The sequence below is a fragment of the Bubalus bubalis genome, chromosome 22 (genome assembly GCF_019923935.1).
Source record: "Bubalus bubalis isolate 160015118507 breed Murrah chromosome 22, NDDB_SH_1, whole genome shotgun sequence".
NCBI classification, from domain to species: Eukaryota; Metazoa; Chordata; class Mammalia; order Artiodactyla; family Bovidae; genus Bubalus; species Bubalus bubalis.
Window position 1 is genome coordinate 13061670 of NC_059178.1, and position 24016 is coordinate 13085685.

A 24016-nucleotide genomic window follows, 5' to 3' on the forward strand; every position below is an offset into this window, starting at 1 on the left:
AAAATCTTATGGGTTGTAAGTATTGTTTTCTTGTGATGCAGTGGGGTTTGATAAATGGTAAAATGTTGATTCAGACTGATTATTCAGGCTTAGCAGGGTCTATCAGACACTAGACCCTTTGGTCTTAATTTCATTGCTGGACTGAATTTCCTGTTTTTTAAGGATTTACGTAGTAGTGAAGTGTGCAGAGTGAATCAAAATGGAGAGATTGGAAGCAAAGAAATCAAAGTACTCCTGCACTAAATTGTGTGAGATTAAAGAAGCCTGGTCCTGAATGGAGGCAGCAGGAAGATCAAGAGATTTGTTTAAAAGATGACATGGAGAATTGTGGGTATTGTAGCAGAACCCACAGAACTTGGTGACGTTATTGGAGAGTCACCCTAGTAAAGTGTTAAACACCAGGGACCCTGGACTTTAGCCTAGGTTCCAATCCTGCCGTTGCTACTTACTGTATCTGGGACCTCATGTGTTTGGTAAATTACTTAACCTGTCTGTGCCTTAGTTTCCTCACCTGTAAAATGAGAAAACTGTGCCTGCCTTTCAGATTTGTTCCTGGGGACGAGATGAATCAGTGAGTGTAAAGCACGTCGTGTCAGTCAGCCTGCTCCTAGTGCTGCTGCTTGTGTGGTTCCTTGGCCTTTGGTGCTCCTGTGTATTTATGTAGCTTCTTGTAATAACTCCATTGTAATACTTATCGAATGTGCTATAATAATTTATTGAAAGATTCATCTCTCCCACCAGGATTTGAGACCATTAGTGGCAGGGACCTGGTTTTTTTTACTTTTTTTCATTTTCAGTAAACATCACATCACCTACATTTATAGTAAGTGTGTAATAAGCATGTGTGGAATATACGCTTGGGTATGTGAGTGAGATAACTTGAGCCAAGAATCCTGATAACATTGACAAGGAATAGTGACTTTTGGAGGTGTTACTTGTTTTAGGGGACAAATATTAAATTCTACTTTAAGATTTTTGATGATAGCAAGACATCAAATTGAAATGTTCAATAAGTAGAGATTTATGCTTGGGTTTTGACTGAGAAGTCAAGACAAAATATTAGTTCTGGTGTCACTCAGTAGAGTTTAAAGCACAAACCAGAAGCACATAAAGATCCTTCCTGAAGGACAGCAGAGAAGGAGAACAATGCATTTTTTTTTTAACTTTACATGTTTCTGGTTTTAAAAAAAGGTCAAAGCGGTGTAGGAAGACATAATGTGGAAACTCCCTTTCCTCTAAATTTCCATTCCCATTCTTCAGAGGTAATCAGTCTTGGACCATTGCTTATGTTTTCTTCCAGAAATTATCTAGTCTGTATAAGAATTTACATGCTTATTTAAAATAATGGGGTTTTACTATATGAGCTGTGTCTTTTGTGTTTGCTTTTACTGATACTTGCCATATTTGGGATCTCTTTACACATTAACACATAAGGTCTACCTCTTTTCCGTGGCTACATTGTATTCCGTTATACGTTTATTCCATATTGCAATTAATCTCCACATGATGGTCATTCTGGTTTTTATCGACAGCTTGCTATTCCAAATGATTAACTTCTGGATGTATAGAACTTGTCAACTTGTATGACTTTACCAAAACCAACATTTTGGCATACTTAAAAATTTGACAGATGTTGTCAAATACTTACATTAATGGTGGGGGTGCCTGTTTCCTTACTACTCTCACACTGCGATTAAGGTTTTGTTTTTCAACCTTTACTAATCTAATGGGTAAAATGATACTTTGCTGTTTTAATTAGCATATTTTATTCCTCATTTATACTGAAGATCTTCTAATATATTTATTAGCTGTGAGACCTTGGCTATTTCAGGAAGTTTTTTTTTTTTTTTTTGAGTACTGTCTCTTTAGCAGGTGCTTTAGGTTACCTAGGGATATCAAGATGTAAAGCCTGATTCATGCTTCTCAGGAATAATCTACCTTGGGAGATACAGCATATATACTCCAGAACAATGACATTTAAAGGTAGTTTTTTCCATAATGGGCACTTTAGGCTAAAGTAGTGGGAAGGGGAGACTGGTTTTGAGCAAGAGTGGCATCAGTTTTACACATGTTAAGATTGAGTTACTGATTACATTAGCTTCCCTGGTAGCTCAGCTGGTAAAGAACCTGCCTGCAATGCAGGAGACCTGGGTTGGGAAGATTCCCCTGGAAGAGGGCATGGCAACCAACTCCAGTATTCTTGCCTGGAGAATCCCCATAGACACGGGAGCCTAGTGGGCTATAGTCCATGGGGTCGAAAAGAGTCGGACACGACTGAGCAACTAAGCACAGAATTGACTGCGTTACATTAAAGATAGGTCTACTAAAAGCATCAGCATGCTGCTGATTTCTAGTATAGAGTTCTGTAAGAAACGGTGTTATCCACAAAATTACTGGAGATATATATATGTGTATATATATAAATATGCATGCCTGCTCAGTTGCTTCAGTCACGTCTGACTCTGCGACCCTATGGATTGTAGCCCACCAGCCTTCTCTGTCCATGGGATTCTCCAGGCAAGAATACCCAAGTGGGTTGCCATGCCCTCCTCCAGGGGATGTTACCAGTGCAGGGATCGAACCTGTGTCTCCTGTATTGCCGGCGGATTCTTTATTGCTGAGCCACCGGGGAAGCCCTTATATAAATATAAATGTAAATATAAATATATGTTATATTAACCTTAAGTTTGGGCTTCCTTGGTGGCTCAGTGGTAAAGAATCTGCCTGCCGGTGCAGAAGATGCAGGTTCGAGCCCTGGATCTGGAAGAGCCCCTGGAAAAAGAAATGACAACCCACTCTAGTATTCTTGCCTGGGCAGTCCCATGGACAGGGAAGCCTGGCAGATAACATATAGTCCACGGGATCGCAGCAGAGTTGGGCATGACTTAGAAACTAAATAACAACAACAACAAATGCTTAAGTTTAAAAAATAACTCAAGTGTTCTAGGCATTCCAATCAGAGGTTGGGATAGGAGAGATCTGAAAGTAGAATCGTGGACACCATTGGTAAGCCTAGGAGACAGGCTCAGTTACTGACATATTGAGAAAAAGAAGAGCTGAAACCAGAGAAGTCTTCCGATGCACAGTGAGAGTGAAGAGCAATAGGAGTTGTGGTGATTGGCTAGTGGGTTTTTGAAGTTCCAATTTATTCTGGTTTTCATTAGTAAGGATCTTGGGGGTTCCACACACATTGAGTACAGGTGATTGTGTGTGTGTGTGTATGTTTGGAATCCTTGGCATGAATCAGATGCAGAAGAGATGCCATTGGGCCTCAGTTTTCCACTTTGCTTTCTGTGAGGGTGGGAAGCAGGTGGAACTTTCTGGCAGGAGTACCTCGTGGCTGGTTGTCTGCTTGGCTGAGCTTGTTCCTTGGGGTTGCAGCTGCCTCGGGTGCTGCCTTCACTCTCTGTTCTCAGCAGATAGTACTTTGTTGTTGCCCAGGGGAGTGAGAGTAGGGGTAACTGGCCAGGATGTCCTAGGTAGGCCTGTTGCCCCTGGGCTCTGGCCCTTTTCTGGCTGTCTGCCTCTGGGCTTGGCTTGCTATTCATACTCTTGGTGCCCTTGATTGAAGGCTCTTTTGCCTGTCCTGGATGTCACTTTTCTTTTCAGTCCATCTCTAGCTGTTTTATATTTTATAAGGACTCCTCACAGCTTCTGGTTTTCTGTGTCTTTTTGAGCATGGCTGTGTAGTAATTGACAGAGTGTGTGCGTGTGCGCGTGTTATTTCTAGGGTTGGGTGAAGAAAAGAGGAGAAGGAGACATTGCATTTTGTATTCAGTTGGTCGTCCTGGTTTTCCTTGTTAACATTCTGTTCAGTCTCCTCTTACAGCTTACAGGCTTCATTCATGTTGTCTCAGAGAGGTTTCGTATTGGTCCTGGGTGGAACAGTTGTTTTCATACTTTGACCTGTCCTAGCAGCTTTGAAAATAAAATTTATTTCGTATAAACCAGTAGAAAATAGGCAAAGGATATGAGCAGGTAATGGCTTCATTCACAGCACGAGAAATGAAATGCAAATTAATGCCATATTGAAAACTATTTTCACTTATCAGTTGGTGAAGACTGAAAAGTGTGATTAAAGATCGGTGACTGTGGTGTGGAGAAATAGGCATTGCTGAAGAGGGTGGAGGTCGGCAACCTCCAAGGAAGGCAGCAAGGCAGTGTAGGAGAGGGGAAGATGAAGTCCCCTCTCCCCTTCTGAGTTCTTAACTGAGGCCCTGTGGTAAAAGGTCAACAGGGGAGAAAAGCAGTTTGTTAATACGCACACCTCATGGGAGATACCTAGGGAAAAATGAGTGGCTCCTGAGGTGGCTCAGTTCAGGTTTAAATACCATCTTAAAAGGGGAAGGGAAAGGGGAACGTAGGCCTCTTAAGGCAGAGTAAATGATTTTTAGGAAGGATAGATGGGCCTCAGAAGCACAGATGAGAGATGTGATAGTTTGTGACAGAGTTTATCTCCGTGTTGTGTCAGCTTCTTGGCTCCCCTGTGATAAGAATCAATCTTCCTTGGTTGATGAAACTGATCAACTTATGATAATGGAGTTCCTTTTGGAGAGTCTGGCTTCAGGCAGATAAGGAGGGTTCAGAAAAGGCCTCACCAGGCGTTTACTGTTTTCAAGTGCGTGTAGCTCAAAATAAAGTGTCACAGTGGCGTATTTTGAGGTGGCATATTCTGCTGCCTTTCAGCAGTATCTACCAAAATTAGAAATACATGGGATCTTTGACCCAGCAATTCTGTTTCTGTGGATTTATTGTACCTATATACTGATACGTATGTGAAATATCTTGTATACCGGATGCTTACTGGTGAGTTATTTGTAGTTTACAAAAGACCATAAATTATGTAAATGTCCACCATAATGGGACTTACGGAATTAAAAACCAAAGTTGTTACAGAGTTGTGAAAAATAAATGAAGTGCTTTATATATAGATACGTAATGATTTCTAATATATGTTAACTGGGAAGAGCAAAGAGGCATATGTAGTGTGTTACAGTTTATGTAAAAAGGAAAAAATATGTGTTTATATATACACAGAAAATCTGTGGAATGACACCCAAGAAACTAGTAATATTTTCTCTGAGTTGAGAAACTAGGTGGTTAGAAGGGATGGGAGAGACTTTTTACTGTATATCGATTGAACCCTGTATATTTTGTACCATGTACGTTACTATAGTATTCAAAAAATAAAATACAAATAAGAAATCAAGTCTGACTTAAATTTTCATTAATAGACTCTATGATATTCTTATTGTTGCCTTATGAGGTGGATGGATGGAGTTTTGCTCTTTTGAAAAATTTATCATTTATGGACCTAATTAAACTCCCAAAGTAAATTTTTAATTGATTGTTGTTAAGGTACCAAAAGAAAAATGAAGTACTTGCCTATTTGATTGAGAGCAAAATGTTTTGATCTTCATTTTTTTCCTCAAGTAGTTTTATGTGCAGCTTTTTATTTTTTGTTGTTGTTGGCTGTGCTAGGTCTTTGTCATGGGGTGCAGGCTTTCCCTAGTCGTGGCACAGGGGCTTCTCCAGTTGCAGAGCGTGAGCTCTCATCTAAAGCCCGAGGGCTCAGTAGTTGTGGTGCATGAGCTTAGTTGCTCCCTGGCTTGTGGGATCTCTTAGTTCCCCAACCAGGGATGGAACCCATGTCCTCTGCATTGGAAGGCAGATTCTTTATGTGTCTTATCTTTCCATCCCCTTAATAGGGTTTTCATAGACCAAAAGTTTTTAATTTTGATGGAGCTCAATTTATTGATGTTTTCTTTTATGGGTTGTGTTTTTGTGTAATGTCTAAGTATTTCCTGACCCCAAGTCACGGTTTTCTCCTGTGTTTTTATCTAGAAGTTTTATACTTTTTAGGTTTACATTTAGATCTGTAATTCACTTTGAATTAATTTTGGTATAATGTGAAAGGTTTAGGTCAGAGTGTGACCTTTTGATATCCAGTTGTTCTAGCATTATTATTTGAAAAAATTGTCCTTTTATTGAATTGATTTTGCATTGTTGAAAAACTCCAAGTGGCTGCAGTTTGGTGGGTCCATTTCTAAGTTTTTTGTTTTGATTTATGTGTTTGTCACTGTGTCTTTGGATTTAATTCTCTTTTTTGACCAAATGTGTGACCTGTCAGTAAACATACATTGTGATGGAAATTTTAAATTTAGATTTTAGGAGCTGTCAGCTTTAATAATTTGTATTATAACATTAAACTATATCCTACAAGTAGATTTCCTTAAGGCTGTTAGTTGTAGGCATCATAAAAGAATACTTCATGTTTTTATCACTATTAATTTAGTTATGATGTTTCTTGTGTTTTCTGTATATGTTAAAAATTTAAATTTGAGTCAGAAATGGAATAGTCAAGGAGGTGAAAAAATATTTAATTAAAAAATATCAAAGTAATATATAGACATAGGTTAAAAATCAAATAATATGATGGACTTATGAAAAAACTGTACTACCACCCTCCCCACTTGAATTCTTTTCCCCAGAGGTGGCTACTCTCAAATCTCTGAGCTGTTGCTTCTTGTTACTTACCTCCTTATTTATAACTAATGTGCTTTTACTATTATTTTCTGATTTAGTAATTTAAAATATTTTCTAAGATTGACCTCCTACCTACTTAATGGAAGTCAGAGATTTCACATTCTTAAAATAATTTTTTTAATGTTTATTTTTATTTCTTTGTCTGTGCCGGGTCTCAGTTGTGGCATGTGGGAGTAGTTCCCTGACCAGGGATGGAACCCATACTCCTTGAATTGGAAGTTCAGAGTCTTAACCACTGGACCACCAGGAAAGTCTCGACTTCACATTCTTAAGGCACCACTGTCATTTCTTTCTCTTGCATTTCCCTAGTATAGTTATTACCTCACAATTTTTGATTTAGTCTTTATATTATAGTGATTATATAAATATTCATAACCTGAAATGAGTTATACCCTGTGACTACACAAACTTTTCTTGAACAATGTTTTTTTCCCCCAGAATACATAATTAAATCATTTACTTTGTGTTCTGAGTAACAGTCATTCCTTCCCCTCTTCCTTCCATATTCTCTGGTATTTTAAAACTCTACTGAATAAGGTTGGACACATCAGGTGACCTATAGCAGTTCTGTGTTTTCTTCCCCAGGAGGTCAGTGGGCCATGCTGACCTTTGTTCCAGCTGTTGCACAGCTCTTGACCTGTAATTTCTCTTCACCTATCTTGTGTTGAATCCTGTTTCCTCAGTTCCGTGTCTTCATTTTTCTTGGTTTATGCCCTCATACCGAAATTTTCCAGTAGCTTCAAATGGGTGCATGGGCGGTTTTTGAGTGTTGGCAAATCTAAAAATGCTCTTCTACCTTCATACTATCTGGGAGCTTTTGGCTAGGTATAGAATTCCAGTTAAAATTTTTTTTCTTAATTTAAAGACATTGCTTCCTTATCATCTATCTATCTTCCAGTATTGCTGCTGCAAGATTAAGAAACCAGTTTTTTTCTTTTTAAGAGTTAATGTATAAGACAGACAGGAATAGAGGGTAATGAAACAAAACCTTTATATCTCTTCTCCATTTTCAGCAAATCTAAACAAGAATCTATTTCTTTTCCTTTCCCTTTTCTTTTCTAGAAAGTGTTTATGTGACTGAAGGCTCCCCTTTCCTCACACAATAACATTAAATGAAAGCATTCTTCTGATTTTGCTTTGTATTTTTCCCATATATGTTTTAATATTTGTAGTAGCTATGAATATATGCATAATATTGTTTGTACATTTTAAAGTCATATAAATGAAATTACATCATGTCATTATCTCATAGCTTTCTTTAAATAAATATTTTTGAGATGTGTGCATGTTGGTAATTGTAGATCTAGTTAATTCATTTTCACTAGTGTATTGTATCCCATTGTTGAGATTAAAAAAATAGAAGGAGGTATGATTTTTTTTAAAGTAGGTTTATAGTTTCTTATATTTAGGTCATGGGTAGGAAAAGTATGACAATTATTTTGAGCACTTTTGAAATTTTTCTTTTTATTCTTTGTAGGTTGTTTTGTGGAAATGAAGGTTTGAGAACAAGTTATCTACCAGATTAAAAGATGGGATCAAACAGTAGCAGAATTGGTGATCTTCCTAAAAATGAGTACTTGAAAAAGTTATCAGGCACAGAATCTGTCTCTGAGAATGATCCGTTCTGGAATCAGCTTCTATCATTTTCTTTCCCTGCACCAACAAGCAGGTAAGAGGTAACTTGGAAATTGAAAATTTGTATTGAGGGCCACATAAACTTGTATACTGATTTTTGAAAAAATTTTTATTTTAATGTTCTCTCTCTCCATTTGTTGTACATGTACTGGTAGAAAACCCAGAAGTTATGAAAAGGAAGAAATAAATTTTTCTCTCTCCTTTCTCCCACTCAGCCACCTCCTTTCTCCAGAGATGATTCCTGGTAGCAGTTTCTTTTGAATCCTTCCAGAAATAGTAAAACCATATATTTCATGTAGTTTTACAAGACTGTTTAAAGACAAATGCTAGCATACCACACATACCTTGCTTTTTTCTTCTTGCTTGCTGTCCTTGCTTTTTCCACCACAGTTAATATGTACCTGTCTTATTCTTTTAAGTGACTGCAGAGTATCAATGTGTGCTCAGTAGCTGAGTTGTGTCTGACTCTTTGTGACCTCATGGGGTGTAGCCCGCCAGGCTCCTCTGTCCATGGGATTCTCCAGGCAAGAATACTGGAGTTGGTTGCCAGTCCCTTCTCTAAGGGATCTTCCCGAACCAGAGATCAAACCAGTGTCTCCTTCATTGCAGGCAGATTCTTTACCTCTGAGTCCCTGGAGAAACACCAAGAGTATCTGCAGATTATATGAAATCAGTTTTTTATTGGTAAACATTTAGATTGTTTCCAGTATTTTCTTATAACAGATAATGCTGCATATAAAATTTCTCATGCATACAAGTAAATTTCTAGTATAAATTCCTCAAAGTAGAATTGCTGGATCAGAGTGTATGTGCATTTGTAATTTTGGTAGATATTACCAAACTACTTCATGGAAGTTGTACTAATGTATACTTCTACCATCAGTATATGAGGAGGTCTGCTTTCCCACCCCTTTATCAGTTTAATGCATTTTTAGACTCTTTGGTCTTTGCCATTTTGGCAGGTGAAAACCAGTATTTCCTTTTTAACTATTATAAAAACTGACCAACATATAACTATGTAGAGTGACTAGAATGTTGAATTCCCATTATTCAGTATGTAGATTTTAAGGATTTTTATTTATTTGTAATAGTTTTATTATGAAAGACTGAATGATGGCCCCCTAAAGATATCTGTGGCCTAGTCCCTGAAATCTTTGACTATGATGATATGTTGTAGCATGTATCAATATTTCATTCATTTTTATTCCTGAGTAAGATTCATGTATATGAATATACAATCATTTGTTTATCTATTCATCAGTTAACAGCCATTTGGATTATTTCCATATTTACTTCATCTATATTTTAAAGTACTCTAAAGTAAAGTAAAATACAGACATTTTCTTTATAATCATAATACCATTATCACATCTTAACAATCACAAAATTAACAGTAATATCACACAAAATAACAATAGTTTCACTTACCCAGTCCTTCTTAAAATTTCCCTAGTTGTTTTGTAGTTTGTTTTTTATAATTAGGAAATAAATAAGGTGTATACATTGCATTTGGTAGTTATATTTCTTGAATGTCTTTAATCTCGAACAGAGCTATATATTTCCCAACTCCTGCCACTATTTTCTTTTCCCATATGCCTATGCCGTTCACTTTTTTTTTCTTTTAAGAAACTGGATCAGTTTTTCTGTAGACTGTTCCACCTTCTAGATCTACCTGACTACTTCTTATATTTTGTTTTTTTATTTGAATTTTCTATAAGTTGAACATCAGATTTAAAGATGATAAAATTTGGCTTAAACATTTTTGGTAAAAGTAATTCATAAGTGATGCTAGGTGCCTTATATTGTATTCAATTAGGATACAGAAAATATGCAGTCTTAATCAGTTATCATGTTAAGACTGAGAGGTTTGGTTGTGGTTTAGAATCCATTGATGATTTTGGTTCCAATCACCTATTTTATAAGAGATTACAAAATGGTATTATTTTTAATTTGGTCATTTCTTAACTGGAATTCTCCTGTAAAGGATTGCTTTCATGAATTAAGTTATAGTAAAACATAGTTTTTATTATATTAATAATAAGGGGAAACAATTCTTTTCTTCTACTGATTTTCAGTAATGAAAATGGTATAATCATGACAACGAAGTCTGTATTTCTTCTCTCCTTGACCCTAGAGTTGGAAGGGCTATCTCTCAGTCTTTTGACTATGAATTAAATATATATATATGTAAAATGTATGTATATGTATTATCCTTTAACAATCAAGATTATGTTTATTTTCAAATGTTTGAGGGTTAAGGATTATTGGTATTTGCTTTTTGTGAATTGTTTATATATTTTGGCAATACATTTTGATTTCTGACTTTTAGATATAGTTGGATTGGACTCTACAAGGTTGACTTAGTTTACGTTTTGTGATAATGTGAGTTAGTTGTATGTTATGGGAAGTGGCTACATATTAGTGCTTCTGAGATCCTTGGAAAATTAAAGGTGGTTGTGGATTGATGAGAGAGGTCAAACTGAAGATGAGCTATAGTATCAGTACATTTTGAAATCATTTCCTTAATCCTGAAGAAATTATCATTGAGTATCTCTGCTCATGTTGTAATAAGACTTAGAGGAAAAAAGAGCATATAAAGAGAATATTATTTATTATTCAAAATAAATTTTCTTTTCACTTATGTAAACTGTACTACAATCCATTTGTGCTCTGCCAAAAGACATTAAAGAAGACTTAGCTGAGTTCACATGTCCAGAGCGTCCGACAAGGTCTTTCCTTGTGGTGGTAGTGTGAGAGCAGAGTACGAACTGCAACAGCTGGAGTCATGGTAGGACAGGCATTTAGGAAGTTTTGTCCCCTATTAGCTGAAAGAAGTGCAGCTGAAACCGTAACCATAGGAGACATTATGCTTCCAGAAAAAACCACAAGGAAAAGTATTGCAGGCAATGATAGTAGCTGTTGGATTGGGCTCTAAAGGAAAGGGTAGAGAGATTCAGCCAGTTAGCGTGCAAGTTGGAGATAAAGTTCTTCTCCCAGAATATGGAGGCACCAAAGTAGTTCTAGATGACAAGGATTATTTCTTATTTAAAGATAGATAAAATTTGAATGGGAAAGAAAAAAATTAATAATAGCTAAAGTACTCTTTAGAAGGAAAGGAGGAAGAAGATTGTGTGTGTGTGTGTGTGTGTGTGTGTGTGTGTGTGTGTACTTGATTTATGCAAAGCTGGCACTTCAGAGCTTTGGGAAAAGGATGAACTTCTAAGCAATAGTGGTGGGAATAAATTGTTAGCCATTATTGTCTATTTCTTGACTTCTGCTGGTGCCTCGCAGTTTGAATTATTATGGCTTTATAGTTTGTTTTGCTAATTATTGCTTTTTCTCAAAGATCCTTTGCTGTTTTCATTTATTCGTCATGTCATTTTTTTCTTAATTCATCCTTGTTTATAAAGGAATCTTAGAGTAAAAAGCTGTAAAGTGAGTAAACTGTACATTACTGTGGAGGAGGGATAGCTAGTCAAAATATCCAGAAAAGCTTTGTTAGTGATGGTGTGTATACTTTTGTCACTTTGTTTGAAGTTCCTCTTTCCTCTCCCCCTGCCCTCAGCTCCTCAGTGCTAGTATTTGGTATGTGACCTGTAGAATGTTAACATTGAGCAGGCCTTGAGGTGGAAGGTGCCACCTCATTGATAGTCAGGGATGGTATTACTTACTTTATGAATTTTTCAACTCTAAGAGGAATATCTGTAGGGAAAACTCTGAATCCAAACATTTCTGAGATTGCTCACTCCTGGAATTCCTTGGATCCCATATGTGCTTTCCTCAAGTGCAGCCAAAAATTGATGTCTGCCAGTTTTTTTTAGAAACACTAAGTCCTTTAGGACTAATCTAATCTTTCCTTACTGTAAACTGTTTTTGGCACCAGGGTAGCAAGATTTTGTTACAGTTTCCAGGCATGGTTGAAAAATGTTCAGATTCTTCAATAGTTTTCAACTTTTCACCTTATTAAAATTCCTTGTGAAGCAAAGGTGTGAAATAAAATCAAGATTAAATCTAGAGTAAATTTTAAGTAATATACTGCTTATTTTTCTTAATAAAGTGTTTTAAAATTATTTATATGATTGATTTCATACTAAAGTGAAAAGGGAAAGTGTTCATTGCTTAATCATGTCTGACTCTTTGTGACCCCATGAACTGTAGTCTGCCAGACTCCTTAGTTCATGCAATTCTTCAAGCAAGAATACTGGAGTGGGGAGCCATTCCCTTCTCCAGGGAGTCTTCCTGACCCAGTAATCGAACCCAGGTCTCCTACATTGCAGGCAGCTCCTTTACCATCTGAACCACTAGGGAAAATATAGCAATGAAATAAAAAACAATGCAGAGCTAAAGACAGAGGTAGTAAAATCATCTTTGTCTGCAGTAAATAGTTAAGAGATACATGAAACAGTTGTAAAATATGGTGTCCAAACACTAAGCTATATATGTGTATATAGTTACATATAAACCTCATGGTAGCCACAGACCAAAAATCTGTAATAGATACATACGCACAAAGAGAAAGGAATCCAAACATAACACCACAGTTAGAAGAGAGGACAAAAACTACCAGAAAATGATGAACAAAATGGCAATAAGTACATACCTATCAACAGTTACTTGATAAATAGACCACATGCTCCAATCAAAAGACATAAAGTGGAGGAGGAATGGATACAAAAGTGAGACCCATCTATATGCTGCCTGCAAGAGACTCATTTCAGATCTAAAGACACAGACTGAAAATGAGAGGATGGAAAAGTTTTCCCATGCAAATGGAGACAGAAAGCAGGGATAACAATACTTATATCAGACAAAATAGACTTTAAGACAAAGACTAATGAGAGACATTACATTAATGATCAAAGGATCAATACAACAAGAAGATACAACAGTTGTAAGTGTATGTGTGTGTGTATATATATGTACCCAATATAAGAACACCTAAATACATAAAACAGTTAACAAACATAAAAGGAAAAATTAACAGTAACACAGTAATAGTGGGAGACTTTTAACACCCCATTTACATCAGTGGACAGATCATCCAGACAGAAAATTTGTAAGGAAACCCTGGTCCAGATGACAAATTAGACCAGATGATTGATACATATATATATATACATACACACATACATCCATACATATAAACATTCTATCTAAAAGCATGAGAATACACACTCAAGTGCACATGGAACGTTCTCCAGGATAGATCACATGCTAGGCCACAGAATAAGTCTTAGTAAATTTAAGAAGATTGAAATCGTATCAAGCAATATGAGACTACAGATCAGTTATAAGAAGAAAGAAAACTACAGAAGACTCCAAATGTATGGAGGGTAAACAATATTCACTAAACTCTCCAGCCCATTATATATCCATTTTATTGGCATATAATTGTTCATGCTATGCTAAGTCACTTCAGTCGTATCCGACTCTGTGTGACCCCATAGATGGCAGCCCACCAGGCTCCCCCGTCCCTGGGATTCTCCAGGCAAGAACACTGGAGTGGGTTGCCATTTCCTTCTCCAATGCATGACAGTGAAAAGTGAAAGTGAAGTCGCTCAGTCGTGTCCGACTCTTAGCAACCCCATGGATTGCAGCTTACCAGGCTCCTCCATCCATGGGATTTTCCAAGCAAGAGTACTGGAGTGGGGTGCCATTGTTCATAGTAATCTCTTAATAATCCTTTGTATTTCTGTACTATTGGTTGTAATTACCTTTTCATTTCTAGTTTATATGAGTCCTCTTTTTCTTGGTGAGTCTGGCTAAAAGTTTATCCATTTTGTTTATTTTTTCAAAGAATCAGCTCTTAGTTTCATTGATCTTTTCTGCTGTTTTAGTCTCTGTTTCATTTATTTCTGCCCTGATCTTTATTACTTCTTTCCTTTTTACTAACTTTGGGTTTTGCTTCTTTTTATAATTCATTTAGGCATAAGGTTAGATTGTTTGAGATTTTTGTTGTTTCTTGGGATAGGCTTTTATCTCTATAAACTTCTCTCTTAGAACTGCTTTTGTTGCATCCCATAGATTTTGGATCATTGTGTTTCTTTTTCATTTATCTCCAGGTTTTTTTTTTTTTTTCTCTTTGAATTCTTCAGTTACCTAGTAGTTACTTAGTAGCATATTGTTTACTATCTATACCTTTGAGGTTTTCTGTTGGTTTTTTTTTCTTATAACTGATCTCTAGTCTCATATTGCTTGATAGAATTTCAAGAAAAAATGGATTAATTCCTAGGATATACAATCTTCCAAGACCAAATTAGCAATACATAAAGAATATGAGCAGACTGGTTACCAGTAATGAAATTGAATCAGTAATCAAAAAGCTCCCAAAAAACAAAAGTCCAGGACGAGATGGCTTCACAGGTGAATTCTCCCAAACATTTAAGGAAGAAATAACACCTACTCTTCTCAAGCTATTCCAAAAAACCGCAGAGGAAGGAACACTTTTGAACTCATTCTGTGAGACCAGTGTCACCCAGATACCAAAAGCAGATAAAGACCACACACAAAAAAGAAAATTACAGGCTAATACCACTGATGCAAAAATTATCAACAAAATATTAGCAAACTAAATTCAGTAATACATTAAAAGGATCATACACCATGATCCTTGATGAAAGTGGAAGAGGAGAGTGAAAAAGTTGGCTTAAAGCTCAACATTCAGAAAACTAAGATCATGGCATCTGGTCCCATCACTTCATGGGAAATATATGGGGAAACGGTGGAAACAGTGTCAGACTTTATTTTTTGGGGCTCCAAAATCACTGCAGATGGTGATTGCAGCCATGAAATTAAAAGACACTTACTCCTTGGAAGGAAAGTTATGACCAACCTAGATAGCATATTGAAAAGCAGAGACATTACTTTGCCAACAAAGGTCTGTCTAGTCACGGCTATGGTTTTTCCTGTGGTCATGTATGGATGTGAGAGTTGGACTGTGAAGAAGGCTGAGCGCCGAAGAATTGATGCTTTTGAACTGTGGTGTTGGAGAAGACTCTTGAGAGTCCCTTGGACTGCAAGGAGATCCATCCAGTCCATTCTGAAGGAGATCAGTCCTGGGTGTTCATTGGAAGGACTGATGCTAAAGCTGAAACTCCAGTACTTTGGTCACTTCATGCAAAGAGTTGACTCATTGGAAAAGACTCTGATGCTGGGAGGGATTGGGGGCAGGAGCAGAAGGGGACGACAGAAGAAGAGATGGCTGGATGGCATCACCGACTTGATGGATGTGAGTCTGAGTGAACTCTGGGCATTGGTGATGGACAGGGAGGCCAGGCGTGCTGCAATTCATGGGGTCGCAAAGAGTTGGACACGACTGAGCGACTGAACTGACTGACTGACACCATGATCAGTTGGGATTCATCCCAGGGATGCAAGGATGATTCAGTATCCACAAATCAGTATGATATACCATATTAACATATTGAAGACCAAAGCATATGATCATTTCAGTAGATGCAGAAAAACTGGCAAAAATTCAACATCCATTTATGATTAAAAAAAAAAAAAGAAACCCTCAACAAAGTGTAGATATAAAGGAAACATACCTCAATATATGACAGGCCCACATCTAATATCATACTCTGTGGTGAAAAATTCAAAGCATGCTCTAAGATCAGGAACAAGACAAAGCTGTCCACTATTGTCCACTATTTTATTCAACAGAGTATTGGAGGTCCTAGCCAGAGCAGTCATAACAAGAAAAAGAAATTAAAGGAGTCCAATTTGGAAAGGAAAAAGTAAAACTGTCATTCTGCAGATGACATGATACTATGTATAGAAGATTCTAAAGATACCACCAAAAAACTATTAGAACTAATAAATGAGTTCAGTTAAGTTGCAGGTTACAAAATTAGTATACAGCAATCTGTTGTGTTTTTGTACACTAACAATGAACTATCAAATAGAAATTAAGAGAATAATCCTCTATAAAATTGCATCAAAAATATTTGGGAATGAGTCTAAACAAGGAGGTAAAAGATGTATAGTCAGAAAACTATAAGACACTGATGGAAGAAATTGAAGACAACACAAACAAATGGAAAGGTATATCCTGCTCATAGATTGGAGGAATTAATATTGTTAAAAAGACCACACTCCCAAACGCATTCTATAGATGTAGTGCAATCCTTATCAAAATACCAATGGCATTTTCTATGGAAACGCACAAGACACTAAAGAGCCAAAAATATCTTGAGAAAGAACAACAAAACTGGAGATATCACATGCTCTGATTTCAAACTATACTACAAAACTACACTGATCAAAATAGCATGTTACTGGCACAAAAACAGACACAGATCAGTGGAACAGAATTGAGAACCTAGAAATAAACCCATGCACTTATGTTCAGTTAGTCTATAACAGAGGAGGCAAGAATATACAGTAGGGAAAAGAAAGTCTCTTCAGCAAGTGATGCTGGTAAGATTGGACAGCTACATGTGAAAGAAAATTAGAGCATTCTTTAACACCGTATACAAAAATAAAATGGATTGATTACTTGACATAAGACCTGAAACCATAAAACTCCTAGAAGAAAACATGGGTAGCGTATGCTCTTTGACACTGCTGTTAGCAGTATTTTTTGTGTATGTCTCCTCAGGCAAGGGAAGCAAAAACACAAATAGATGAGTGGGACTCAATCAAACCAAAAAGCTTTTGTAGAGCAATGGAAACAATTGAGAAAATGAAAAGGCAGTCTACTGAATGGGTGAAGATGTTTGCAAATGATCTATCAGATGAGGGGTTAATATCCAAAATGAATAATATGATGGATTAATATCCAAAAAGAACTCATACATCTTAACATAAAAAAAAAAGCAACCAGATTAAAAAAAAATGAGTAGATAATGCGGATACACCTTTTTCTGATGAAGGCATACAAATAGCCATTGGACACATGAAAAGATATTCAGTAGCACTGATCATCAGGCAAATGCAAATGAAAACCACAGTGAGATACTACCTCACATCTGTCAGAATGGCAATCATCAGTTTAATTCAGTCACAAAGTTGTGTCCGACTCTTTGCGACTCCATGGACCGCAGCATGCCAGGCCTCCCTGTCCATCACCAACTCCCGGAGTTTACTCAAACTCATGTCCATTGAGTCAGTCAAAAAGACAACAAATATGTGTTAGTGAAGATCTGGAGAAAAGGAAACCCTTGTGCACTGTTGGCAGGAATGTAAATTGGTAAAGTCGAACTGTGGTGCTGGAGAAGACTGTTGAAAGTTCCTTGCACTGCAAGATCAAACTTGTCAGTCCTAAAGGAAATCACCCCTGAATATTCATTGGAAGGACTGATGCTGAAGCTGAAACTCCAATACTTTGGCCACCTGAGACAAAGAGTTGACTCATTGGAAAAGACCCTGATGCTGGGAAAGATTGAAGGCAGGAGGAGAAGGGGACCACAGAGGATGAGATGGTAGGATAGCATCACTGACTCAGTGGACATGGGTTTGAGCAAACTCTGGGAGATGGTGAAGGACAGGGAGGCCTGGCGTGCTGCAGTTCGTGGGGTTGCAAGAGTCGGACACGACTTAGCAACTGAACAACAACAACAAAGTCACTATGGAAAAAAGTATGGAGTTTCCTCAAAACATTAAAAATAGAACTACCATACAGTCCAGCTGTTGCCCTTCTGGGTATTTTTTGAAAGAAAAAGAAAATGAGATACATGAATCCCTATGTCCATTGCAGCATATTTACAATAGCCAAGAAATGGAAGAAACTGAAGTGTGTTGATTGCTGAACGTATCAGAATTCATATAGCCATTTACTTTTACCAGTTGGATTGCTTCCAGTGTTTTCCTATTACACATAATACAGCAATAGCCTTATATGTATGGTAGAAGTGATTTCTATCCTGTGAGTAAAGGATGGTAAAATGACTTCCATTAATTCAGTTCATGTTGGCAGGGCATGAGAAACAAGTGTTAACAGGTCAGGAAGAGACTTTATGGGGCACTGATAGTGCTTCCACACGTATTTCTTGTTTTTTTGAAAACTGATAAGGCTGGTCACCTGTGGTGGCCTGGCAGCTCGGAGGGTCCTTTGACCGCAGAGGACTTACTGGAAAGATCAAAATCTGTCCACGTGTCACCCATTTTTGGTACACTTGTTGGAAAGCTGAGGATTAGAATTGTGATTCCTTGTGGGTTCTTGTTAAGTGGATTTGATGAAGGCATTATTTTAAGGAGTTTTCTTTGGGGTAAGTGAGTGGTAGACTGAAAAGTCAACAAACTTTTACTAACACACGAGGCATCATTTTGTGGTTCATGCACTCTAGTGATAGAGACAAACAAGTTAACTAAGTAAAATGCAGTATTTAGAATATTAGAACATGAAAATAAGTAAGAAAAGTTGAAAGATGTGAAAGGGAGACTAAAATATGAGGCAACTTTGATACTTCACAGTTTAAACTTCACACATTGTAATAAAGAAAAAAAGTTGATGTTGATTAAAAATAGACATGCACAATTGGACTATGTCTAAATGCTGTTTCTTGACTTTGTAATCCACAGATTTGCAGTAAATACCTAAATTATTTCATGTAATGTATAAATAACAAAGATATGAAACATATTAAAAACCGATATCTATGTCTCAGCTAAAAAAAGGATGCTTTCTAAAACTGTTTTTGTTTACTTGCTAAGTCGTGTCCAACTCTTTCATGACCCCATGAACTGTATAGCTTTCTAGGCTTCTCTTTCCATGGGATTTCCCAGGCAAGAATACTGGAGTGGATTGCCAAAAGCTTTTATTTTAAATTGATATTTGATTAGGGCATTAGCACTGAATGAGCTTAGCTTTCTAGATTTGAGAGCAGTGCTGAGCAGTGTAGTGATACCTTGTATGCTTACCAAGAATGAGAATCATTTTGCCAAAAAGTGGGCAAAGCATAGAGAATAGAAACAGCAGAACATGATCGGGGGAGCATAGATTTTGGAGTCAGAGTGACTTTGTCTTGCACCTCAGCTCTGCTGCTTATTAGCTTTGTGAATTTAGAGTGTGTGCATGTGTGTTCAGTCCTGTCCGACTCTTTGTGACCACATGGACTGTAGTCCATCAGACTCCTCTGTCCATTGGATCCTCCAGGCAAGAATACTAGAGCAGGTTGCTGTTTTCTCCTTCAAGGTATTTTCCCAACCGAGGGATCAAACCCAAATCCCTTGTGCCTCCTGTTGTTGGCAGGCGATTCTTTACCATTGAGCCACCTGGGAAGCATAGGGAAGCCCCTTAATCTCACCAAACTTGTTGACGGTTCTGTAAAATGGCAATGATATTACCTACCATGTAGATTTGTAGGAAGGAGAGAAACCATAATGCACATAAAGTATCTGACTTTCCTCTTCTCTCCCATTAATTTAAAAGATCAAGGTCTCTGTCCTGAGAGTTACTCTAAAATACTTGAGGGGTGAAAATAAGCAACACAGATTTAACCAATTTTCTTATCACTGTTTTATTGTCTTATTGAAAATCTTATGACTCTTTTGAATTAATTGTTCAACTATTTTAAAAATTAGGCCAAACACAAGAGTATGGTAATATTTGTCAGTGTCCTTTTTATAAAGGCTACTTTTTAGAAACCTTTATTGCATAATGAAAATTGTTATTATGTATATTGAGCACTAGATGGTGCTCAAATAAGGAAGAAGGCAGCTTTTGGCACAGTCACACAATCACTAAGCTTATTTTTTCTCAGTACCAAAGTAATGCATGTTCATTTTTAGTACCTTTATATACAGGAAAGCTCAAGGAAGGCAAAAAAAGATTAAAATAATACTAATCCGAAGTAACCGTTGTTGACTTTTGGTGAATATCTTGTCAGTTCTCTCATTTAAAAATGCTTGTACCATATTGCACACATTGTTTCTTTAACTCACATGTTCTCATGTCATTCTTTTCACATCACATAATTTTAAGTGATTATAGAATGTTTTGTCTTATAGATATCCATAATTTATATCATTGAACGTTTTGGTGGTTTCATATTTTTTTTTTTTTATTAAATGTAAAACTATGATGAACTTCATTACAGTCAAATCTTTGTGCTATCCCTAACTGTATATCAAGGCTTCCCTGATAGCTCAGATGGTAAAGAATCAGTCTGCAGTGCAGGAGACCCCGGTTCGATTCCTGGGTCGGGATGAACCCCTGGAGAAGGGATAGGCTACCCATTCTGGTATTCTTGGGCTTCCCTTGTGGCTCAGCTGGTAAAGAATCCGCCTGCAATGTGGGAGACCTGGGTTGGATCCCTGGGTTGGGAATATCCCCTGGAGAAGGGAAAGGCTACCCACTCCAGTATTCCAGCCTGGAGAATTCCATGGATTGTATAGTCCGTGGGGTTGCAAAAAGTCGGACATGACTGAGTGACTTTCACTTTCACTAACTGTGTAACTAGAGTGAATTCTTAGTAGTTGATTTGCTGGTAAAGCAGTCTTTTTTTTTTAAATCACATAAATCTTTCATTGTATAAAAGTTAGAAAATACAGAAACAAAAGGGAAAATAATAGTGTATCCTCATCTCATAGAGATTACCACTTGTGATATTTTGGTATGTTTTTCCATACTTAAAAAAAAATGTTGATTTGGTTGCATTGGGTCTCATTGCATCGTGCGGATCTTTCGTGTGGTGCGCCGACTCTCGAGTCGTGGTGTGTCAGCTCAGTAGTTGCGGCATGTGGGCTCTCTCATTGTATGCCTCCCATTTGTTAGGCAGTGTTTTTAAGGGCTGGAAACTTTGTAGTGAACATGAGGGACAAGGTTCCTGTCCTCATGCAGCTTATATTTTAGTGGAAGAGATGGGCACTAAACAAGTAAAGAAATGAATGAATGAGTCATTTCTCAAAAATGAAGCAGAGCAAGCTCATGGAGAGTGGTCGAATGGGAGCAAATGCCAGTGGGAGATTTCTTTAGCCAGAGGGTCTTGGGGAAGCAGCATTTAAGCAGATGTGAGTGAAATCAGGGAGCTCTCCATGTTCTGGGGAAAGAGTATTCCACCAGATAGAAGGAACAGCAAGTGTAACAGACTTGAGGCAGGACTGCGTTCTGCATGTTAGAGGAATAGCAAAAAGGCCAGTGTGGCAGAGCAGTGAGCAAGGAAACAAATTACATAAGGACTTTTGGCCATGGTGAAGATTTTTTGTGCTGTGTGGTGTTCCAGAGTCGAGCATGCTTTCATGTTGGTATTTGGGAATTTAGTCTAGTCTGCTGTAATTTATTTTCTTGCCTGGAGAATCCCAGGGACGGAGGAGCCTGGTGGGCTTCTGTCTATGGGGTCACGCAGAGTTGGACACGACTGAGGTGACTTAGCAGCAGCTGTAATTTATTAACTCTCCTATAATGTAGAAAGGTTTTACTCACATAGTTTGTTTATTGTGGTATCATTTACATAATATAAAACTTACCATTTTAGCCATTTTTCTTACCAGTTTAGCCATTTTTAAGTGTATGATACGGTGGCATTAAGTACATTCCCAGTGTTTTACAGTGATCACTGCTCTCCATTTCCAGAACTTTCCATGATCTCAAACAGAAACTGTGCACATTAAACTCCCTATTACCCCACTTCCCAGACCATGGTAATCTGTACTCTGCTTTTTGTCTGTGAATTTGCCTATGCTCGGTACCATGTATAAATGGAATTGTTTAATATTTATCTTTTTGTGTCTGACCTTTTTCACTTAGCATAATATTTTCAAGGTTAATTCATGTTGTAGTTAGCACACATCAGAATTTCCTTTCTTTTTAGAATGAATAATACCCATTGTATTTCCCACATTGCATAGTGTTTTTTTAAGTATCAGTTTGTTGTATTTGTTATATTTCTTTTAAATAAATGCTTTGCATTTCTCTTCCACATTGTTAGGTTTTGGTTCTCTCTCTTGATTTCCTTTTTTTCAGGGATCCTCTTTGCATTATAAAGAATATGTCCATTCTCCTAAGAGACTGGACTGATGTAAACACGAGTGTTAATTTAGCAGTTACTTATCGAGTATGTGCTATGTGCCAGGTGCTGGGCTCACTGCCTTAGGTGGGTTTTCTCATCTAGTTCTCACATCAAGTCTGTGAAGTTGGTACTATTAATATCCCTGCCTGTCAGAAAACAGGCTTGGGAAGGTTTTCCCAAGTGACATGGCTAGTAGCTAGCATGGACCAGATTCAAACCAGCTTTATGTATCTCCAGAGATGAATTCTGTTGGGTATCATGCTACATGGTCTCCATTTGGAAATATAGACTGATCACTGTCTGAGCTTCAAATCATGGCTAAAAAGATGCAACATGAACTTACAGATGCTCATCTTCAAGAAAACAATCCCCAGATTTATATACTCAGGTTTTCAAGCACTTTGAAAATGAGGTTTGTAACAACACATACTTTGTTTGAGTGCGATTATTTACAATATGAATGCAATATATTATTTACAATTAATATTGATGGATAACCTTGCCTCAAGTGGAGTGTGTCTTCTCTGTTTAAGGGGAGCTGCCAGAATGAGCCTTTCTCAGAATTTCTTGATCTGTTTCCTCAATTGAGAAACAGGAAAAGAGACTTTTACTAAATTAGGTCATAAGTTTTTAACTGACAGAAAGTATTAAGTGACTGTACTTTTTTTTCTTTGAATTTTTGATGCCTGTCTCTGCTTTCATATTTTTATTCTCTTTGGCCCACTTTATATATGATTTTATTAGAGCTTCTCAAGTTGAAACAATCTCCTCTGTCATTAAGGTGGGCCTGGGATAACTCCTAAACCATTTCCTAAACTCTGTTTTTTTCATCATATGTTCAATTGAATGGTGACCAAGATAGTGCACTTGGCCATTTTGTAAGGGAATAAATAATTTGAGACTATTTTTTGCATCTTATTTTCCCAAGTTGAGAAACCAAAAGTTCAGTTTTTACATCTTGAGTCAAAACCTTTGTTCCCCCCTTTGTTTTATTTATATACTTTTCTATGCAGAATCATTTGAAAAGACGCTTGAGTTTGTCCAGGGTTGATTGCTCCCTTAAACTAAAAACTTAAGTGGGGGAAGACACCTAATTCTGTTTAAAGCATTAAAATAAGGGAGAAAATGAGTTTTGCTCCAAGTGTACCCTTCTTTCCTTTTCTCACTACGTTGGTTGGAATCTGAATTTTTAAGTCATTTTTTCGGTTGCTTTCTTGAGAAAAAAAAATGCTCTGTGATCTTGCTGGTAGTTGCTGAAATTTTGACATTTTAATAGTTATGGTTTCTTTCATTTTGGCAGTTGAATGACAGCATATAGGATTGTCTGTGAATCACATGAATATAAATACTTTTTGGTTCTACTTGGTGCATTAAAAAGTGTTATAATAAACTTATATGCAGTTTTTATCCTTTGACTTTTTCCTATGAATAGACTCTTTTAAAACCTTAACATTCCCACAGTTTAACCACTGAATGGGCTGATTCTTGTTAGTTTTGTGAATGATTTCCGTAATTCTTTCTTTGCTAAAGTAAGGGGGAAAATGTCTTTAGAAGTGCTTCTATGCTTTACTGAATGGTTACTTGTTGATTTTACTTAGGTTGTGTCTTAAACTGACAAACATACAATCTGTTGGAGAATGTATGCTGTGGGCTGAAAATGACACTGTTAATATAAAGTGTCAATTTTGACATCATTTTATAGTGGGATTTTCAGTGAAAAAGACTTACAAATTTTCATGTTTATTTTATGAACCTCATAGCTACTTAAATTGTTTAGCAAATCAGTGTCAGAAATCTATGAATAAATCTCCCCTCCACAATTTTCTGCCCATCTGCTTTTAATTAAAAGATTTGAACTATGAGTTTATCATCTTTCGTTATTG

General features: G+C 37.0%; 1 protein-coding gene across 6 annotated transcripts in view; it reads left to right on the plus strand.

The window, feature by feature from the left end:
- The window catches only part of DYM (dymeclin), a 399581-nt gene that overhangs the window by 15356 nt on the left and 360209 nt on the right, over positions 1-24016 (plus strand). For all 6 annotated transcript variants that reach the window (XM_045164045.1, XM_044934602.1, XM_006075242.3 and 3 more), the window contains one exon: positions 8024-8215. In XM_045164045.1, coding sequence (XP_045019980.1) covers positions 8076-8215 — 140 coding nt within the window. In that variant the 5' untranslated portion in view covers positions 8024-8075. The remainder of the gene's footprint in view (positions 1-8023; positions 8216-24016) is intronic.